This window comes from Nannospalax galili, unplaced genomic scaffold, assembly GCF_000622305.1.
Source record: "Nannospalax galili isolate Female #2095 unplaced genomic scaffold, S.galili_v1.0 scaffold160, whole genome shotgun sequence".
NCBI classification, from domain to species: Eukaryota; Metazoa; Chordata; class Mammalia; order Rodentia; family Spalacidae; genus Nannospalax; species Nannospalax galili.
The window spans coordinates 3,237,281-3,255,471 of NW_008346900.1; the positions used below are offsets into that span (position 1 = coordinate 3,237,281).

Below are 18,191 nucleotides of genomic sequence, written 5' to 3' on the forward strand. Positions count from 1 at the left end.
TAATAATAATAATCTTACAAATAATATCCTAATATTTTACAACAACACAGGTATTAGATGGTTTTAAGTAAGCTATAGAGTGCTGTGTAAATGTCAATCTGTTCTCTTAGTCTAGGCCAACAATAAATTTTGTCTGCCTTGAGTAAACACTGGAAAAACTGGCCTGGGCCAGTCTTTTGTTCACACCTGTTACCTGGAGGTTACCTGGAGGTAGGAACAGCTGACAGTGCTCTGCTAGTTGGTGTCCTCTCCACGAGAACTCCTGAGGAGGCTCTCCTTGCTTGTCATGATGGGCACCATGGCCATATTAAAGAAGGCTCAGCTTTAAGGAGGTTTTGAGGGTACCACTTACATGTCCCAATGTATACCTTGAGCAGCTATTTACCCTGACCACATGGATATTCTTGTGTGGCTGACTGAAGGGAAAGGGTGAAGTATAGCAGGTATAGGATGTGAGTGACTCATGCTTTGAGAGGCCATGCAGAGTTTGGGTAGATCCTAGGGAAGATAGCTCTGCAACATTAGCATTGTTGCTTCAGTGCCATGGAGGCCTCACATCTGAAAGTGAAAAGAGATATATTTTCAGGTAAACTTGGGTCTTGGCTAAAGTCTGCCCTGTCATCCCCTTGCTGGTGCAGGACTTGGAGCATATCAGTTCTGTGGCAGAGTAAGGCCAGCTCACTTTTCAGACTGCCTGCTTTTCATTAAGTTTGATCCAGTTCTGGTCATTTTTTGATGCTGCTGTGCTTGCCCTCCAGGCCAATCCCAACAGTGAAGAGATTTGGCTCGCGGCTGTGAAGCTGGAGTCTGAGAACAATGAGTACGAGCGTGCCCGGAGGCTGCTGGCCAAGGCACGGAGCAGCGCACCCACTGCCCGAGTGAGTGGTGGCTGGTGGGTGGGGGAGGGCTGGCAGGGTGCTGCCTAGCTCTTGCATCACATTGGGAAGAAATGAGATGAGAAGGATAGCTCAGGCTACAGCCTAGTCTTGTTACTGGACTTTAAAATGCATTCTTCATCCCCACCTTTTGTACACTTGAAAGAGCTGTGACAGCTTACAATGCACGTAAAATAGAGCAGGACAGATGTGTGGAAGATGGTCGTGACGTGAAGCATGTATTTCGAAGGTAGTTAGCATCCAGATAGGAGATGGAACAACCCCCTTGTGTGACAGTGCATGTCTGCTTTGTAGGTGTTCATGAAGTCTGTGAAGCTGGAATGGGTGCTGGGGAACATTGCTGCTGCCCAGGAGTTGTGTGAGGAGGCCCTGAAACACTATGAGGACTTCCCCAAACTGTGGATGATGAAGGGGCAGATTGAGGAGCAGGGGGAACTGATGGAGAAGGCCCGGGAGGCCTACAACCAGGGGGTGAGCCTCTATCAACATGTTTCAGGGAAGGGCTGGAGAGATGACTCAGCAGTTAAGAGCACTGGCTGCTCTTGAAGAGGACCTGGGTTCGGCTCCTAGCACCCATGTGGTAGCTAACAACTGCCTGTGACTCCAGTTCCAGGAGATCCAGTGCTCTCTTCTGTCCTTCCTCCATGGGCATTGCATGACACGGTGCCCTTACATACATGCAAGCAATACACTCATACACATAAAAAATAAATAGGGTCTGGAGAGATAGCTTAGTGGTTAAGAGCACTAACTGCTCTTGCAGAGGACCCAGGTTCAAATCCCAGTACCCACATGGTGACTAAGAACCGTCCTTAACTCCAATTCCAGGTGAATCCAACACCCTCTTCTGACCTCTCTGGCATTGCACAACATGGGTGCACTCACATACATGCAGGCAATACACTTGTACACATAAAATAAAAATAATAGCCGGGTGTGGTGGCACACGCCTTTAAGCCCAGCATGGAGGCAAGACAGGCGAATCTCTGTTGAGTTCAAGGCCAGCCTGGTCTGCATAGTGAGTTCCAGGACAGCTGGGGCTACAGGGAGACCGTCTCAAAAATACCAAAAAAAAAGCCAGGCGTGGTGGCACATGCCTGTAGTCCCAGTACTTGGGAGGCAGAGGCAGGCGGATCTCTATGAGTTCAAGGCCAGCCTGGTCTACATAGTGAGTTCCAGGACAGCTGGGGCTCCAGGGAGACCCTGCTTCAAAAAGACCAAAAAAAATTTTTTTAGATGTCTCAGAGAACTCAGCAGCCTGGCATTGGTCATTGTCCCACACCTCTAGAAGTGAGGGGCTAGTAGTTTACTCAGGACTAAACCTTGTCCCTGCACTGTGGGTCCTGTGTTTTCTCTTCTACAAAGCTGCACATCCTGTTTTGGGAATATGTGGGGTTTTGTACACTCAAAGGTGGTGTGATATGTACCCATTGTACGCATGTATATGCAGCATGGCTATACACACGAAGTGTACATATATGTGCATGGCACAGGTGCACATATGTATAGAGTTCTACAAACATCCTGTGTGCACATGTACATGACACAGCCATACACAGTAAAGTCCTGCACTTCTATGTACACGTGAATACAGCAGAGACATGTCTAAACCCCACATGCAGAGTGTGAAGAACATATCACAGCCCTGACATGCTCTTAGAAGCTGAGCATAACTATCACAGTCCTTTGTGGACACTCCCTGAGCTCCTCTCTCGTTCCATTTGTTGACCACAGCTGAAGAAGTGCCCCCACTCCACACCACTGTGGCTTTTGCTCTCCCGACTGGAAGAAAAGATTGGGCAACTGACCCGTGCTCGGGCCATTTTGGAGAAGTCTCGTCTGAAAAACCCAAAGAACCCTGGTCTGTGGTGAGTCGTTGGCTACTGGCTCAGCTCTCCCTTTAGAAGCTGTCTTTACTCAGCTCCTACCTCATTTCAGCCTAGACTTGTGAGAATACAATAGTAGATGGCAACTGCTATGAGGAGTCATAGTTCCTGCTTTGGGAGAGCTGGGCCTAGATGGGGAATTGACTTTTGGTGGAGGGCTCCAGGGTCAGGAAATGAAGTTGAGAAAGTAGGCTCTATAGAAGAGGTGACATGGGTGGGGCCTTTAGGGACATGAAGAAACTTGCCAGAGGGAACTGGGTGTGGTGGTGCATACCTGTAATCCCAGAACCTGGGAGGTTGAGGCAGGAGGATGATGAGTTAGAGGCCAACCTGGGCCACATAGTGAGTTCTAGGTGAAGGATACAGAGTTCAGCTCAGGGTTAGGCTGAGGTGAAAGAGAATACTGCTCAGGAGGAGCAGCTCTTGAGTGCCTCATGTTTTAATCCAATGTTTCTGGGCTTGTTTGGTATCTTTACATGCATCTGGATCATGTGGAGTTCTGAGGGCTTAGATGGGGCTGCAACCTTGATACCAGACTGTGGGGACCAATGCAGCCACATCTGGTAGATGAATTATTAGAGACTAGAATTCTAGTCATCGCTGTTAAGAGACAAGAGCCTTCCTGGGTTGACAAGATGATTCAGTGGGAAAAAGTGCTTGCTGAACTTGATCCCTGGAACCCACAGTGGAAGGAGAGGACCAGTTCCCAAAAGTTGTCCTCTGATCACCACATGTGCCACATACACAGCAATAATAATAAAATAATAATTTTAGAAACGCTTTTCTGACAAGGGTCTCTGACAGAGTACTGACTGGGCTATGCTGTGGTAGACGAGGCTGGGACTTCCTTAGGCCTGTCTTCCTAGGTTGGAGTCAGTGCGTCTGGAGTACCGTGCAGGGCTGAAGAACATTGCCAACACACTCATGGCCAAGGCTCTTCAGGAATGCCCCAATTCTGGTAAGGGATCCTGGCTCACTAGCATAGTGGAGAGGAAATCTTCTCTGGGGTGAAGTTGGCTTCTAGTGACACCATTAAGGCGTGACCTATTTGGAGCTGGAGAGATGGCTAAGCAGTTAAGAGTACTTACTGCTCTTCCAGAGAACCCGGGTTCAGTTCCCAGCACCTACATGGCAACTAACAACTGTCATTAACTCCACTTCCAGGGAATCTGATGCCCTCTTCTGGTCTCCATAGGCATTGCACAACACTTATTTGGAAAACAATCAATCATACACATAAAATAAAAACAAAATCTTTTTTTTTTTTTTAATTTTTTTTTTTGGTCTTTTTGAGACAGGGTCTCCCTGTAGCCCCAGCTGTCCTGGAACTCACTATGTAGACCAGGCTGGCCTTGAACTCATAGAGATCCGCCTGCCTCTGCCTCCCAAGTGCTGGGACTAAAGGCATGTGCCACCATGCCCAGCAAAATAAAATCTTTTTTTTTAAAAAGACATAACCTCTGTCTTTCATTTCAGTCTTAACTTCGCTGATTTTGGTTTCAAAGACTTCAGACTAAATCCCTGGTCTCATCATGGCAGAATCTGATTTGATATTCTGAAGCACCCCCATTTCTTTTTCTTTTTTTTTGCCAAGATTTAATCTTTATTATCTTACTTGTATGTAGTATATAAGAAATGTAGGACTACAGCGATGGCTCAGTGGTTAACAGCACTTCAGAGGACCTGAGTTTGGTTCCTAGCAACCACTTGACACTTCATAACTGCCATAACTCCAGCTCTAGGAGATCTGATGCGCATAATTAAAAATAAAATAAATCTTAATATTTTTATTTTATTGATTGATTGATTGATTGATTGGTCTTTTTGAGACAGGGTCTCCCTGTAGCCCCAGCTCTCCTGGAACTCACTGTGTAGACCAGTTGGCCTTGAACTCACAGAGATCCACCTGCCTCTGCCTCCCGAGTGCTGGAATTAAAGGCGTGCGCCACCATACCCGGCCCAATATTTTTAATTTTTATTTATATGTGTGAGTATATTGCCTGTATGTATGTAAGTGCACTTGTGTTGTGCAGTACCTGTGGAGGTCAGAAGAGGGTGTCAGATCCTCTAGAACTGGAATTACATTAGGGATGGTTGTTAGGCACAATGTGGGTGCAGGGCCTTGAACTTGGGCCCTTTGTAAGAGCAACCAGTGCTTTTAACCACTGAGCCATCTCTCCAGCCCCATTAAATCTTTAAAAAATGTATATACCACTTAAAGAAAATTGGAATTAAAAGGGGGAAATAAGAGATTGCCTCTAGCTGGGCATGGTGGCGCACACCTTTTATCCCAGCACTCAGGAGGCAGAGGCAGGTGGATCTCTGAGTTCAAGGCCAGCCTGTTCTACATAGTGAGTTCCAGGCCAGCTGGGACTACAGGGAGACAGTGTCTCAAAAAGACCAGGGGTTGCGGGGGGATGGGAGGCAGCGCTCTAAGCCTCTAAGCCCATTACTTAGGAATCCCTTCTTTTACTTGTTCATAGTATTTCTGTGTTATTGTACAGAATTAAGTTTTTTGAGACAGAGTCTTGCTATGTAGCCCTGGCTGGCCTTGAACTCACAAAGATTTGCCTACCTCTGCCTCCCAAGTGCTGGGATTAAAGGCATGAACCACCATGCCTGGTTCTTTTTTGGATTTATTTATTTAATTTTACTTTATTTATTATTTATTTATTTATTTTTGTGTCAGCCCCAGCTGACCTAGAACTCACAAAGATCCGCCTACCCCTGCTTCCCAAAATATTGGAATTAAAGGTGTGGGGCTGGAGAGATGGCTCAGTGGTTAAGAATACTGATTGTTCTTGCAGAAGACCCGGGGTTGAATCCCAGTACCCACATGGCAGCTAACAGCTGTCCATAACTCCAGTTCCAGGGGATCTGACAGCCTTTTCTGACCTCCGAGGGCATTGTACTACATAAGTGCACTTACCTACATGCAGGCAATACACTCATACACATTAAAAAAAAAAAAAAAGGTGTGTACTACTATACCCAGCTTCTGTTTTGGACTTTGAGACAAGGTTATATAGCCCATGCTGGCCTCAAACTCACTATGTAGTCAAGTTTGGCCTTAAATTTCTCATCCCCAAGGGTCTAGAGAGATGGCTCAGTGGTTAAGAGCACTAGCTTCTCTTGCAGAGGACCCAGGTTCAATTCCCAGCACCCACATGGTGCTAACAACCATCCATATCTCCAGTTCCAGGGGATCCTATACCCTCTTCTGACCTCTGAGGGCATTGCAGGACACAATTCCACTTACATACGTGTAGGCATTACACTCATACATACACATTAAAAAAAAATTCTGATTGTCCTGCCTCTACTTCCTAAGTGCTGGTATTACAGTCCTGCACCACCATACCTGACTAAGGTTTTTGGTTATGGTGGTGGTGGGTTGTTTTTTGTTTTTGTCTGTTTTGTTTTGTTTTACCAGGGTCTCATTTTGGAGCTCAGGCTGGCTTCTAACGTGATCCTCCTGCCTCAGCTCTCAGCCTCCCAGGGGCTGGAATTCCAGGCATGTGCCACCATGCCCAGATATCTCCTATTTTGATGGCAACATGTAATGCTGCTTTCAGATTACCATTGCCTAGTGCCTATTTGCTAATTCAGTAAGAGGGTAAGCTTGTAGCTGTCATCCAGGGACTGTCCAGTCTGTGCTGTCAAGGCTGCTGTAATGTGGGAGGTGACTGGGTGGGTAGACACTTGAGGCTCTTATGACTACTCTCGGCATACCCTCTTGGGTGCATTTCTGAAGCCAGAGGTGAGGCTGAGGACAGATCTTTTCTTTTGGATTTCAGGTATCCTGTGGTCTGAAGCTGTCTTTCTTGAGGCAAGGCCCCAGAGAAAGACCAAGAGTGTGGATGCCCTGAAGAAGTGTGAACATGACCCCCATGTGCTCCTGGCTGTGGCTAAGTGTGTGGGAGTCCTTTTGGGGTTGTTTACCATCTGGGGACCTGGTAGAGCTTTATCAGCATCTCTGTCTCTCCCTGGCTTTGATAATTGTGCCTTCACAGGATGAGCTGCATGGTCCTCAACTGCCATAGTTCCTGCTTAAGTCTTCTGGGCAATATTCTCTGAACAGGGCCACGAGATCTATGCTGTCTACGTCTGTCTGGTTACTCCCTCTCCTCAGGCCTCCTGTGTACTTTGGCCCTTCCTCAGTCCCAGGCTTCTGGTGGGGCGTCTCTCTGTGTTTCAGTTTGTACCACATTGGGACCGGATTATGCGAAGGACTGATTTGCTCCACTTAGAATTTAAAAAGCAAGCAAAGGCTCTTTAGCTCAAGGGCTTGAGCCAAGAAGTTTGCTTTCATTATGTTAGCAGAACTCAGACATGTTCAGCTTTGTGGTCTTGGGAACAGCCCTGACTCGGATCCAAGATATGGATCAGTCTTGAAGTGCAAAAGTGACTGACTAGAGATCATCTTGGAACCCACAGTTTCAAGGGGAAGAAGAGGTTGACAACTGACCTCACACCTCCCAGTACATGATCATGCCCCCTAGTGGTTGGCAGTGGAGGCAGAACTTTCTTAGAACCAGTTTAGATTTGTTCCAGTAGCACTGTGTCTTTGGGGTCTAGTGTAGCTGCGCTCACATTTCTACCTGGGCACCTTTGTAGTATCCATGGCCCCAGCAAATAAGAGAGGCTTCTAGGCCCCAGCCTTGCCAGCCTGAGCTTCTTCCTCCTAGAGTAACTTCTGTATGATCTCAGACAGCACAGCCATAAACCTAACAAAAGACTATTAAAGTAAATAAGTCACTCCTTACTGTTCCCAAGCCAGTGTTCCATGTGCCTGCTATCTTGAGTTTGTGCTCTTTAAATCACAGTTTATCTAACACTGAGCAATTAAGAGCACTACACGGCTTAAAAAACAATCAAGTAGCCGGGTGTGGTGGCGCACGCCTTTAATCCCAGCACTTGGGAGGCAGAGGCAGGCGGATCTTTGTGAGTTCAAAGCCAGCCTGGTCTACATAGTGAGTTCCAGGACAGCTGGGGCTACAAGGAGACCCTGTCTCAAAAAGACAAAAAAAAAAAAAAAAAAAAAAAAAAAAAAAAAAACAATCAAGTTATCAGCATGAAATTACTACATTTGGTACCTGAGAGCCACCCAAACAGCCGCCTGTAATGGAGGGGTTTAGCTCTGCACCAGCTGCCTTGCTAGGGAAGGGTGAATACAGCCCCAACTCCTGAGTCTGCCAGAATGCCCACCAGTAGCTGGCTGGGTCATCTTACCAACTGTTTACCCTGCTATCCTGTACTAACTGTCAGGTGTGGAGTGTGCCCATGGAGATCCCAAGTTAGTTTCTGATAGTCCAGTCTTTTGACTTCCAGCATGGTTCCTCTTCAGCCTGGTTTTCAAGTGTCTGTGAGTGTTGGGCATAACAAGAATGTGTGCTGTGGTGTGAGTGCCATGGGGCTGCAACTCTAGTGGGCCCAGGTCCCCAGAGTTGACCTTCGGAAGCCCATCTTAGAGTTTACTTAAGTTGCTGCAAGGGGTAGGACAGGGCAGGATAGTCCACCAGGTGTTACTGAGGAGCAGACTGAAATACCAGTTTTTCCTAACCAGCCTGACTGTTTTGTCAAGGTTAGTTTTGTATTGTATTTGACCCAGGGGAAAAAAATAGTTTAAAGGAGTTAAGATCTTGCTGTGTATTAGTGTTCTAAAAAGCAGTGTGGTTAGACCCTGAGGTGCCAGTGGGTGATCTGAAGTGACATCCAGGCAGCCCCACATGGCTTAGACCTTCTGTGGCACATACCAGGGCTTGCTGGTTTCATTGGGTTCAGGTTATAGCTGATGACCCACACAGAAGGGCAAGGATAGTCCTGGGTGATTCTTACAACCCTGCAGACATTATCCTATGCCCCTTACTCTAAGTACTTTTCCCATAACAGGCTGTTCTGGAGTGAACGAAAGATCACCAAGGCCCGGGAGTGGTTCCATCGCACAGTGAAGATCGACTCAGACCTGGGGGATGCCTGGGCCTTCTTCTACAAGTTTGAACTACAGCATGGCACTGAGGTGAGGCTGCACTAGCAGACTGGTATGCTGTCCTGCCTGTTCCCCTATCAGATTACCATTGCCTATTGCCTATTTGCTAATTCAGTAAGAGGATAAGCTTGTAGCTGTCATCCAGAGACTGTCCAGTCTGTGCTGGCAAGGCTGCTATAGTCTAGGAAATGACTGGGTGGGTAGACACTTGAGGCTCTTGTGGCTACTCTCGGCATACCCTCTGGGGCAGCCTGAGGATAAGGGTGCATTTCTGAAGCCAGAGTCTCAGCCACTTCTAAGACTATAGGAAGCTCCACCCATTCCCTAGGAGACAGCCAAGACTGGCAGCTCCTTCCCAATTGAGCTTTGTTAAAACTATGATCACAACTTGGGGGTGGCCAGGATGTCCTGGGGTCCTCATTGGAAGTAGCAGTCAGACCTGATTGAATCTGGGAAATGCCTCATTGAGAGATCATGGACCTAGTAACTTTTGTGAGACAGAGGTAGGGGGTCTGACACAATTTAGCATATAGATTGTGCTGACTTAGAGGCCATGTTTTCCAAGAGGAAGGGATAGCTTGAAATCTGTTGGGGCCAGATCTACAAGGGAACAGGCAAGGCTCAGGGTGCACCCTGGAAGGAACCCTACCTGAAGTACTCTATGGTCTTCCCAGGAGCAACAGGAGGAGGTGAGGAAGCGGTGTGAGAATGCAGAGCCTCGGCATGGAGAGCTGTGGTGTGCTGTGTCCAAAGACATCACCAATTGGCAGAGGAAAATTGGGGAAATCCTGGTACTAGTGGCCGCCCGCATCAAGAATACCTTCTAATAGCTGGAGTAGGGACAAAGCACTGAGGGGCAGCACATGAACAGTGAGCACAAGGCCTATACTGCCTGTCATTCATTCATTAAAGATTTTTATGGAGTATGTTGGCTGGAGATCACTGGCTTTCTGTTTCGTCACTGCCTCCTGTACCAGTGTGACCTTCTGCAAGTACCTATGCTCCAGAGGAAGCACAGTTGCAGTACTGAAGGCTTGCTAAGATTTTTTTTGAAGATGTTGGGAGTGCAGGCTCTGGAATGAGTTAGGGCACTGAGTTTGTGACACAAGAGCTTGGAGGTCATACAGGAATCAACCTGCAAGAGATTGAAAATCTTGCAGACACCTCACTGTTGTAGCCACAGGGTAGGTAGGGGACTTAGTCTATGAATATCTGGGGCTTTCTGGAGTTGGAGTGAAAACGGGAGACACTGGCCCTGCTGGAGGCCACTCCATGCCATGTTCCAGGCCCCTGTAGCTACCATTTTTTTTGAAACAATATAATTTATTTGTTTGGGGATGTACACTTGTGCCATGGTATGCATGTGGAAGTCAGAGGACAAATTGTGGGAGTTGGTTTTCTCCTTCCACCATGTGGGTTCAAGGGATTGAAGTCAAATCATCAGGTTTGATAGATGGTACCTGTACCTAAATGAGTCATCTTGCTAATTTAAAGCAATTTCATCCTAAAGTGCTTGTGACAGCCATTATTGCTAGATAGAAAATTATCACACTTTGGCTGTTTTAGTTTTAAACCTATGAAAGGGTAAGGGGCTTTCTTGGGCCATGGATCCCTGCATGTGTGCCTTCGATTGAGAACCAGCCAGCTAGCTCTCTTGAGAAGGGGGCAGGCGTGCATGCTAGACACATCTGACTGAAGGTCATGGTATGGAAGATAGTGACAGTCTTAGATTGGCCTGGAATGAGATGCAGTTACATGGTATGACAATAGGCAGCCTTCAGGCCTGCTTTATTTAGAAGAGCTATTCCCAATAGAAGAGCTATTGTGGGAATGATTGTTGTGGGTGTTTGTGCCTGGCCTTCCTAGAACCCATTGCTCTCAAACTGGACTGAGCCTGAGTTACAGGGACTCCCTGATGCACTCTCAAGGGCCTCATGTGACTGTGGTAATGATCAGTCGCTGACTCACAGCTCTGCTCTCCTGCACACAGGGCCTGTGTTGGCCTACGATCCCTCTGTCCCACTTACAAAACAGAAAAGGAACATGTACTCGAGGCCCTGAAGGTAGAAAAGAGCTCAGCAGGCATCTCTGCTTGCCTTAGAAGTTGTCCCACCTGTGGTTCTGGGATCCTTGACAGCATGTGAAGGGATTAGTCATCTAGAGAACAGGCATGACCTGCTGGCTGGCTGATGCTTGAAAGGCCACTTGGGTGCTGGCTTGGGGAAGTCCCTTTTCCTCCTATCCTGAGGAGCGGCTGCTGGAACTGCTTGGGTGTTTCCTTGGAGGGAGCCTTGGTGGTCCTTTTGAAGAAGGGCTGTACCCAGCAGTTCCCTCACAGATGGAGAGAGATGACTGCAGTCTCAGGCCATTGGTGGCCCCTGTTCCTTTTTGACTGCCCCCTAACTTGAGCTGAGTGCAGTGGAGCAGTTAGAAAAGAGGATATTTGGGTGAGGTATCCTGCAGGGCTGTGGAAGGTTCCAGAGAGCCTGTAGTATCCACATATGCAGGTTGTGACAGAGTGGGATCTCTATAGGACTTGTGATTCAATCCAAGACCCAGGATAGCTCTGGATCTGCTGTAACAGGCAGAGGCTGTGCTTCCAGGGTCAGACTAATTGAAGTGATTGGGGAGAGTGGGGGGAGGGACCAGGGCAGGGCTGGTTGGCTGGCTTGCTGGCCTCTCTTTCCCTCCCTTCCTGTTCCTTCCCTTCTTTGCTGGAGGAGCCAACTTCAAAAGCCTCTCTGCCTGCCCCTCAGCCCTGTCCAAGGAAGCCCCATCAACCGGTGGAGGACCTGGTGTGGCTGCCAGTTGCTTTGCTTCACTGGCCACCAGAGGACCCCAGGACCATGTGTGTGGCCTGCTGGAGGGAGTGAGGGAGGGCCAGACCCTGAGAGGCCTATGGTGAGCAGTTGGGGCCTCTGGGTTGAGGGCTGGCCTGAGCCATGGGGTTGGGAGCCCAGGGGAAGCTGTTTACCTATGCCTTATGGAAACCCCCAGCTGTTTATGATAGCACCTAGCACAATGATTTTTGTGGGTGTTTGTGCCCTGGCCTTCTTAGAACCCATTGCTCTCAAACTGGACTGAGCCTGATTTACAGGGACTCCCTGAGCAACCAGCCTGTCCCATGTTGGGTGCTGGACATCCATCAGCTCTATTGGCTGGCTCGGTTGACTCTGGTGCTTAATGTAATCTGATGGGCAGTAGGAAGGGGGTGGTAGGCAGTTCTGAGGCCCCCTGCCCTCTTGGCCATTCTGCCCAGTGACTTTCAAGAGGGAGTTGCTGCATTTGCTCTTCAGTTTGTTGCTGCTGGTGTCCCAGACTAGAGCTCCAACCCCCAAGCTCTAGGTGGGGTTTGTGGTCTGCTCAGTATAGCTCCCCTGCCAGGGCTGGGAAGCCGAGTCCTGTCGTTTTGCTGGATTCACATGACTAATTTTCCAGCCCAAGGTTGCTGTCTGACTCCAGCTGAGGGCCTGGGGCAGGTTTTGGACGTTTGGGAACTGGTCCCTTTGGAGTAGTTTGGGTCCCGGGGACCTTCAACTGTTTCCCTGATGTATGGGCTCCCCATACCCCTGCACCAGTCCCTTCTATTCTGGATAGGAAGAAGTTTGTTGGCAGGCTCTGTTTGGGGTACAGTGTGGCCCCCTTCCTCCCCTGTTGTCACTGGGGCGTCCTCCCAATCTCCCCCTTCCAGTGGGAATGTGTCTTGGAGCTCTAAACCAGTGTCTGTGCTAGTTGGGGATAGAGGAGCCATTCCTGGGGTTAGTTGTAGTAGAGTCATTGATGGAGGGGTTGGAGTTACCACACAGCATGGGAGCAGAGTGGTTCTACCTCTAGCCCCCTATCATGTTTACATAGTGGGCATAGGTGTGTGTGGGCGTGTGTTTGTGAGAGGAGAGAGCCTAGTTTCGGGGAGAGGGGGCTTATAACTGTTAGGTATGGGTCTGAGTGTGGCCAGGGGCAAGGCTGTACTGAGGTTACTTCTCACTGTACCACCCAGAGCTGTCCAACGCCAGCTGTGCAAAGCCAGGTAGCTCTTGTACTCGATAGTCTACATGCTCCATCACTTTTCTGCCTCTCCAGTGTGGACCACAGGGCCAGGTCCCTTGCCTGTGGACCTGTTCTCTGTCTCCTTCCTGGTCCTTCCAGGCTCAGTGAAAGGGCTTTCCCATGCCCCACTACACACCCCACAAGTGTGCATACAACATGAAGCTGTCTGGTTCATAGGTCTTGTTTTTCCCTTCCCTAGGTCTGCAGGGGTTTATCCTATCCCATGCTCAGAGCCTCTGATGATATTTGTATCCTATCCTCTCAGAGATGGAGGTGGGGAGCCCCTTTGTGGAGGCCACTCCTTGTGCTGGGAGGCCTAGGCACCCAACCCCAACCTGGTGTCCTCTTCAGGTGTGCCCCAGGCCCACTCTCTGTGCACTACTACTGCTGGTGTGTCTGGGGTCTGCTCTGGGCTGGGCTGGGCCCCATTCCTGCAGCATCCATGAGCTACTCCGCCACTATCAAGCCATCATCTTCCAGGACTTGCAGGCTGCCATGCGGTGGGCAGGGACTGAAGCCCATCGTATAGAGCCAGGCCCAGTACACCACCACTTCATTCAGAAAAACCTGACTGGAGCTGGTGGAGGGCAGGGATGGCTTCAGGCCTCCTGTGATGCCCAGAAGGTATGGGAGTGGTATGCCCCCCCATCTGTTCCTCCTTCGGGGCTTCCCCAGCCCCCCTGCCCGGGCTTTCCTCCCCTTTCCAGAAGCGCAGTATCTTATTGTCCATTGAGTCCTTGGGCCAGACCCTTTGTGGGAACAAGGCTGGGGTCCCCCGCAATGCCCTGGAGAAAGCAGCATGGACTGTGGCAGTGCGCACTGAGGCGGTGATGCTCAGACACTGTCGGACATCCCGAAAGGTGTGTGTTCTCAATCACCCCTCCCCTAAGGGCCTTAGTACCAGTGGCGGCTTCCACCTCAAGTAGGGCTCACTGGTTGGGATGCAACCCACTTCCCTTAGTGCTGGGTATGAAATTTGGGGCATGGGCTTGGAATTTGGATACATTTACTCTTGGCTCAACCCTACCAGCAGATTTCACGGCCCAGGACTAACCCTGTACAGCATCGCATTGGCAGGAAGCGTCTCCTGCTACGTGCCCTGTATTCTGTCGCCACCTGCTGGGAGAAGCTTTTCGCTCTGCATGCCATGGCCACCAGAGGATTCTAGCACCGTCCTCCCCGATCCCACCTCAGGAGACTGGGAACAAACTGTGTTTGGTTCATGTTCTGATGGCGGCCCCTCCCTTGTCTCTGCTCACACTCAAGGGCCCAGGATTTGGAGGAGATAGCACCCTTCTCCGTGGCTGTCTCCTAGAGTGTCCATTGAGACCTCAGTAAACACAGCGAGGGATGTGGCCTGATTGTTCTTCCCTTGCCTGCCTGGTTGTGAGCCCTGGGCCATGCAGGGGTCTGCTCCTCAATGGGGAGGGGTCAGGGACCTGCACTTCACACCTGGGCTGTGGCTGTGATCATAGTTCCTAACCTCACACGGTAGGGGGCATGGGTTGGCCACTGGACTGGTCTTCAAACCTTGTCCAAGGCAGGGGAGGTCATTTGCCAGCCCTCCCTCCCCACCACGTCCTGGTTGGGGGCTTTAAAACTAAAACATCATGCATCCGTCCTGCTCCACTCTGGACTGGGGAGAGGGTGGAAATGGAGAGGAGGGGGAAGGCTGAGCTTGGTGAATTGAGAGCAAAACAACCGGATAAAGGAAACAGGGCTTAGAGGAAGCCAGCCTTGCTGCCCTGGCTACAAATGAGACCAGGCCATTTCCTGCTGCCCCAGGGGGATGAACAAGGCAGTGGGGGATGACTCCAGAGACTGCTGCAAACTGGACTTTGGACTAGCTAGGCTGTCCCCTAGTACCTACAAAAGCTGAATGTTTCCCCCATGATTCTAGTATGGGGCAGAAAGAGGCATTGTCCCCCAAGAGCATCAAGGAATACCTTGCCCTGTGCCTGTCAGACAGGCAAGCAAGAGACGAAAAAGGCAGTGGTAGAGTGATCCACAGGGGCAAGACCTAACCCTGAAGCTCATCCTACCCCCATCCCTGCTGCATTGTCTGCCCAATGGGACTTTTTTGTGTCTTTTCACAGATGAGGAAGCTGAGACATGGGAAGACTACAGGGCCTTCATTGGTCACATAGGAATTAGAAAAGCTGGGATCAGATTTGGGTCCAAAGTATGGTGTGTGGAAGGGAAATAGAACTTTCTGGATATCAGTATGCATTCAAATCATCTATGGATTTAGATTTCTAATGATCTCACAAGCCACCTTAGAGAACAATATAGAACATTCTGGCTATACTCATTGGGTGGGGGCTAGTGTGGATGAATATAGGAATGAGAAAGACAGGTGGGGTGTGCCACATGGAGCCCAAGTACATGGACCTACTGAAGGCCTTCAACAAAGCCAGGCCAAAGATGATTCTCCACTGTGTATGCATGGAGGGTGGGGGGTTGGGGGGGATGCTGGGTCATTGTAGGATCCTGACCAGCCTAGATGGCTGGTCATCTTGAACTGGGAAATACCAGTAGAAGATAGGACAGACAGATAGGGATCTAGATTGAGATGTTCACATTAGTGAATTCTGCTGGGCATGCTGAGATATAGTCAATGTCCCAGTGTAGAGAAAAAAAGTTCCAGTTTTGTTGAAACATGAGGCATAGAACAGAACATGACCTTAGAGTGTGATTAAGTAGAATCTGGGGAACGTTAGTAAGGGTCTGAGATCTGAGCTGAAGGCAGAGACTTTTTGCAGAGCAACTTGTGCTTACTCTTGTCCCAGCTCTAGAGCCTACTGGGCAATCAGTCCTAGTGAACATTCCACAACCGCTGCCCACCTTGCTGCCTTGTCCTACTGTTCAGATCTATCAGAAACTGGGTAGGTAGGCAACAATATACCTGACACACACACTCCCCCAAACAAACCATAGGCTCTTAGGGGTTGGAGGTAGACTCCAATCCAAAGAGTTTGGGGGAGAAATATTGATGCCTGAGTCCTGAACCAGAGTACACAGTAGGTGAGAGACCTCCTGAATCCTACCCCCATGGTTTTCTGCAGCATCAGCCTGTGGCCCACTAACCCCCTGTCCTCTGGCAGGCCAGGTAGATGCAAAGCCCTCAAAGAAGCTCAGAACTGGAGAAGCAATCTAAGTGCTACTGAGACCCTAGATGCTGGGCCCTTAGGTTTATCCCAGGAATCTGATGGAGGATCCCTAAAGCCCCTTTGTAGCTGAGGACAGAGCACGTCCTCACGCACATCTGACACACCCAGCACAGGAGCTGTCCCACAGTTTGCTGGCTTCAACTGATTGGAACTGACCTTGGCCGATGCTAAAGCTCAGCCATGAGACTGGAGAATGCTGGTATTGTCCCCTGCCAAACACGCCTTTTCAGGGCTTGCCTTTCCAGGGAGGTGGAAGCTATGGCCCAGAAGGAAGGGCTATATGAGGATGGCAGATGGGGCCCTCAGGGCACTGACCAGGCCTGTGCAATTTCCTGCAGCCCCAGAGCCAGGCCCCCATGTGTAGTGCTGGGAGAAGGGGCCTGGCAGTCTTTGAAGGGAAACTGGGTACCAAGGCCTCCCACAGCTAGGAGCCTTTGAAAGAACATCTGGAACTCGGGCAACAGCAACAGCAGACAAGCTAGTCCCTGGGTTTGCAAATCCCAAAGTTAATCCTGACTTTACTACTTGTGTGCTAATAGCCCTCCCCCAAATCCCACCATGGTAGTAGGGGTGAGGGTGGAAGCCTCTTCTGTGTTGGAACAATACTGCTCTACCCTGCCACCCACCACTCTAGCATAGGAGTGCTGCACAACTAAGTACGGGGAGCAGTATGAAGAGTAGACATGTCTTCTGTGTTCCCTATGAGCTAAGCAGGCAGAGCACTGAATTCAACTGCACTCGAAGAGCCGAGTGCCTGGAAGGCTTGGGCAGCACTATGGACAGGGCTGTGGAGGAGGAGGAAACACCTGCTCCCAGACCTGGAGAATGCCTGGCCTTGTGGGCATTTTTCAGCCCTTTCGTGTGAGCATGCATATGGGGTCCCAAGATCTGCAGGTGTGCAAGAAGGCCGCCTGCTTCAGCAGTAGCTAACTGGAAATAAACAAGGCCCTCTACTCCAGGAAGCACATATCACTGTGGGGGGAGGAGGGAGGCAGGTGCTGAGGCCCATTGTCCCTGCCAGTGGCCCTCAGGACCCTGGGGGAGGTCAAGGGACAGTCCCCATCCTGCCCCCTCCCCAGGAAAAGACAGCTTTGTAAATAGAGAAACAAACACCCCCTACTCCAGTAGAATCCGGAATAACCAGCAGGGAGGTAGCACCTGCTGTGGGAAGTGAGTCCTTGTTTGAGTGGAAATGGGGAGGTCAGGCCCTTGGCAGTGATGCTGTGCCTGTTGTGATGGTGGGACATGGGTCCTGGCTATGGGTCATCTCCTTGCTGTGTAGACAGGATTTTTGCTCCTGTCTACAGGAGACATCAGCCTGATGTACACTGGGAAGTTCAGTGGCACACTTGTTAGGCCTTATTGCACGTCAGCCCAGTTGTGACAATTTGTGGCTCAGAGGAGAGGCAATCAGGGCTCCTCGCCAGGTGAGCAGACTCTGTCCTTGGGCTGCCCCTGGCGTCCCCTGCCCGGCGCAAGGCCAGGGGTCAGGGCTGCAGAGTGAGATAAGCCCAGCTTCCTGCACTTGCTCCCAGAGCAGTGACTCCCGACACTTCCTGTTTTCTGGGCGGACAGGGCTGTGGGAGACAGGCCAATGTGGTGGGGGCTGGGGTCATGGGACACAGGGCGGGTTGTACCGGGGTTGGGGGAGATGAGATGAGATCATAGAGGGCAGGTCGTGGATACAGGGTGGGACAGTGGGTGGGAGCAGGTTTCCTGGAGATGGGGTGAAGTTGTGGGGGCCAGGGTTGTGAGTGGCATGTACCCAGAAGCAGGGTAAAGCAGTGGGACCCCAGGTGATGGAACACAGAGTGGAGTTGGTAGCCAGATCATAGGGGGTGGAGACTTCAGAGAAGGGGTGAAGTCATGGGCTGGGGCTATGGGATATAGGTGAGATTATAGTGAAAAGTTTCCCTAGGAACAGGAGCCAAGGGGCCTGAAGAGTACTGAGGTACTCCTGGTGTGCATCTAGGCCCTGCCCTCCCCTGTTCCTGGACCCAGGGCCCCCCATATGCACACCCTTCCTTGGTGGATTCTCCTCCTAGCAGAAGTCTTATAGACTGAGTAGAGGTTGACCAAGCCCTATAGAATCTGTTTGGGTGGCTTACTTTGGGTTGGAGGTCAGCAATTCTGGACCCCCATTTTGGGAGCAGCTGCTGATGCATGTGGACGCATGGTTCTTTTTTTTTTTTTTTGTTTTTCT

The 18,191-nt window shown here is 50.0% G+C and overlaps 2 protein-coding genes across 3 annotated transcripts in view; both read left to right on the forward strand.

The window, feature by feature from the left end:
- The window catches only part of Prpf6 (pre-mRNA processing factor 6), a 56,306-nt gene extending 46,609 nt beyond the window's left edge, over nt 1-9,697 (forward strand). The window contains exons 15-21 of the mRNA XM_008843316.3: nt 759-878; nt 1,191-1,367; nt 2,631-2,764; nt 3,649-3,740; nt 6,580-6,694; nt 8,675-8,801; nt 9,446-9,697. Coding sequence (XP_008841538.1) covers nt 759-878; nt 1,191-1,367; nt 2,631-2,764; nt 3,649-3,740; nt 6,580-6,694; nt 8,675-8,801; nt 9,446-9,598 — 918 coding nt within the window. The 3' untranslated portion in view covers nt 9,599-9,697. The remainder of the gene's footprint in view (nt 1-758; nt 879-1,190; nt 1,368-2,630; nt 2,765-3,648; nt 3,741-6,579; nt 6,695-8,674; nt 8,802-9,445) is intronic.
- A 1,796-nt stretch (nt 9,698-11,493) lies between these two features.
- On the forward strand, nt 11,494-14,141 carry CUNH20orf204 (chromosome unknown C20orf204 homolog). Of its 2 annotated transcripts, none has more exons than XM_029568465.1 (4): nt 11,494-11,672; nt 13,170-13,442; nt 13,526-13,678; nt 13,849-14,141. In XM_029568465.1, exons 1-4 carry the CDS (start codon nt 11,670-11,672, stop codon nt 13,984-13,986), a joined length of 567 nt encoding a protein of 188 aa, XP_029424325.1. In that variant the 5' UTR covers nt 11,494-11,669; the 3' UTR covers nt 13,987-14,141. The 2 variants fall into 2 exon arrangements, with proteins under 2 accessions (XP_029424325.1, XP_008841579.2); XM_008843357.2 differs by having other exon boundaries at nt 13,852-14,141.
- The last annotated feature ends 4,050 nt before the right edge of the window (nt 14,142-18,191 follow it).

Bases quoted from the DNA above. Each gene is read 5' to 3' on its own strand.
- CUNH20orf204 (XM_029568465.1), top strand. The intron at 13,443-13,525 runs GTATGGGAGTGG...TCCCCTTTCCAG, and splicing joins CCTCCTGTGATGCCCAGAAG to AAGCGCAGTATCTTATTGTC. The intron at 13,679-13,848 runs GTGTGTGTTCTC...CAACCCTACCAG, and splicing joins ACTGTCGGACATCCCGAAAG to CAGATTTCACGGCCCAGGAC.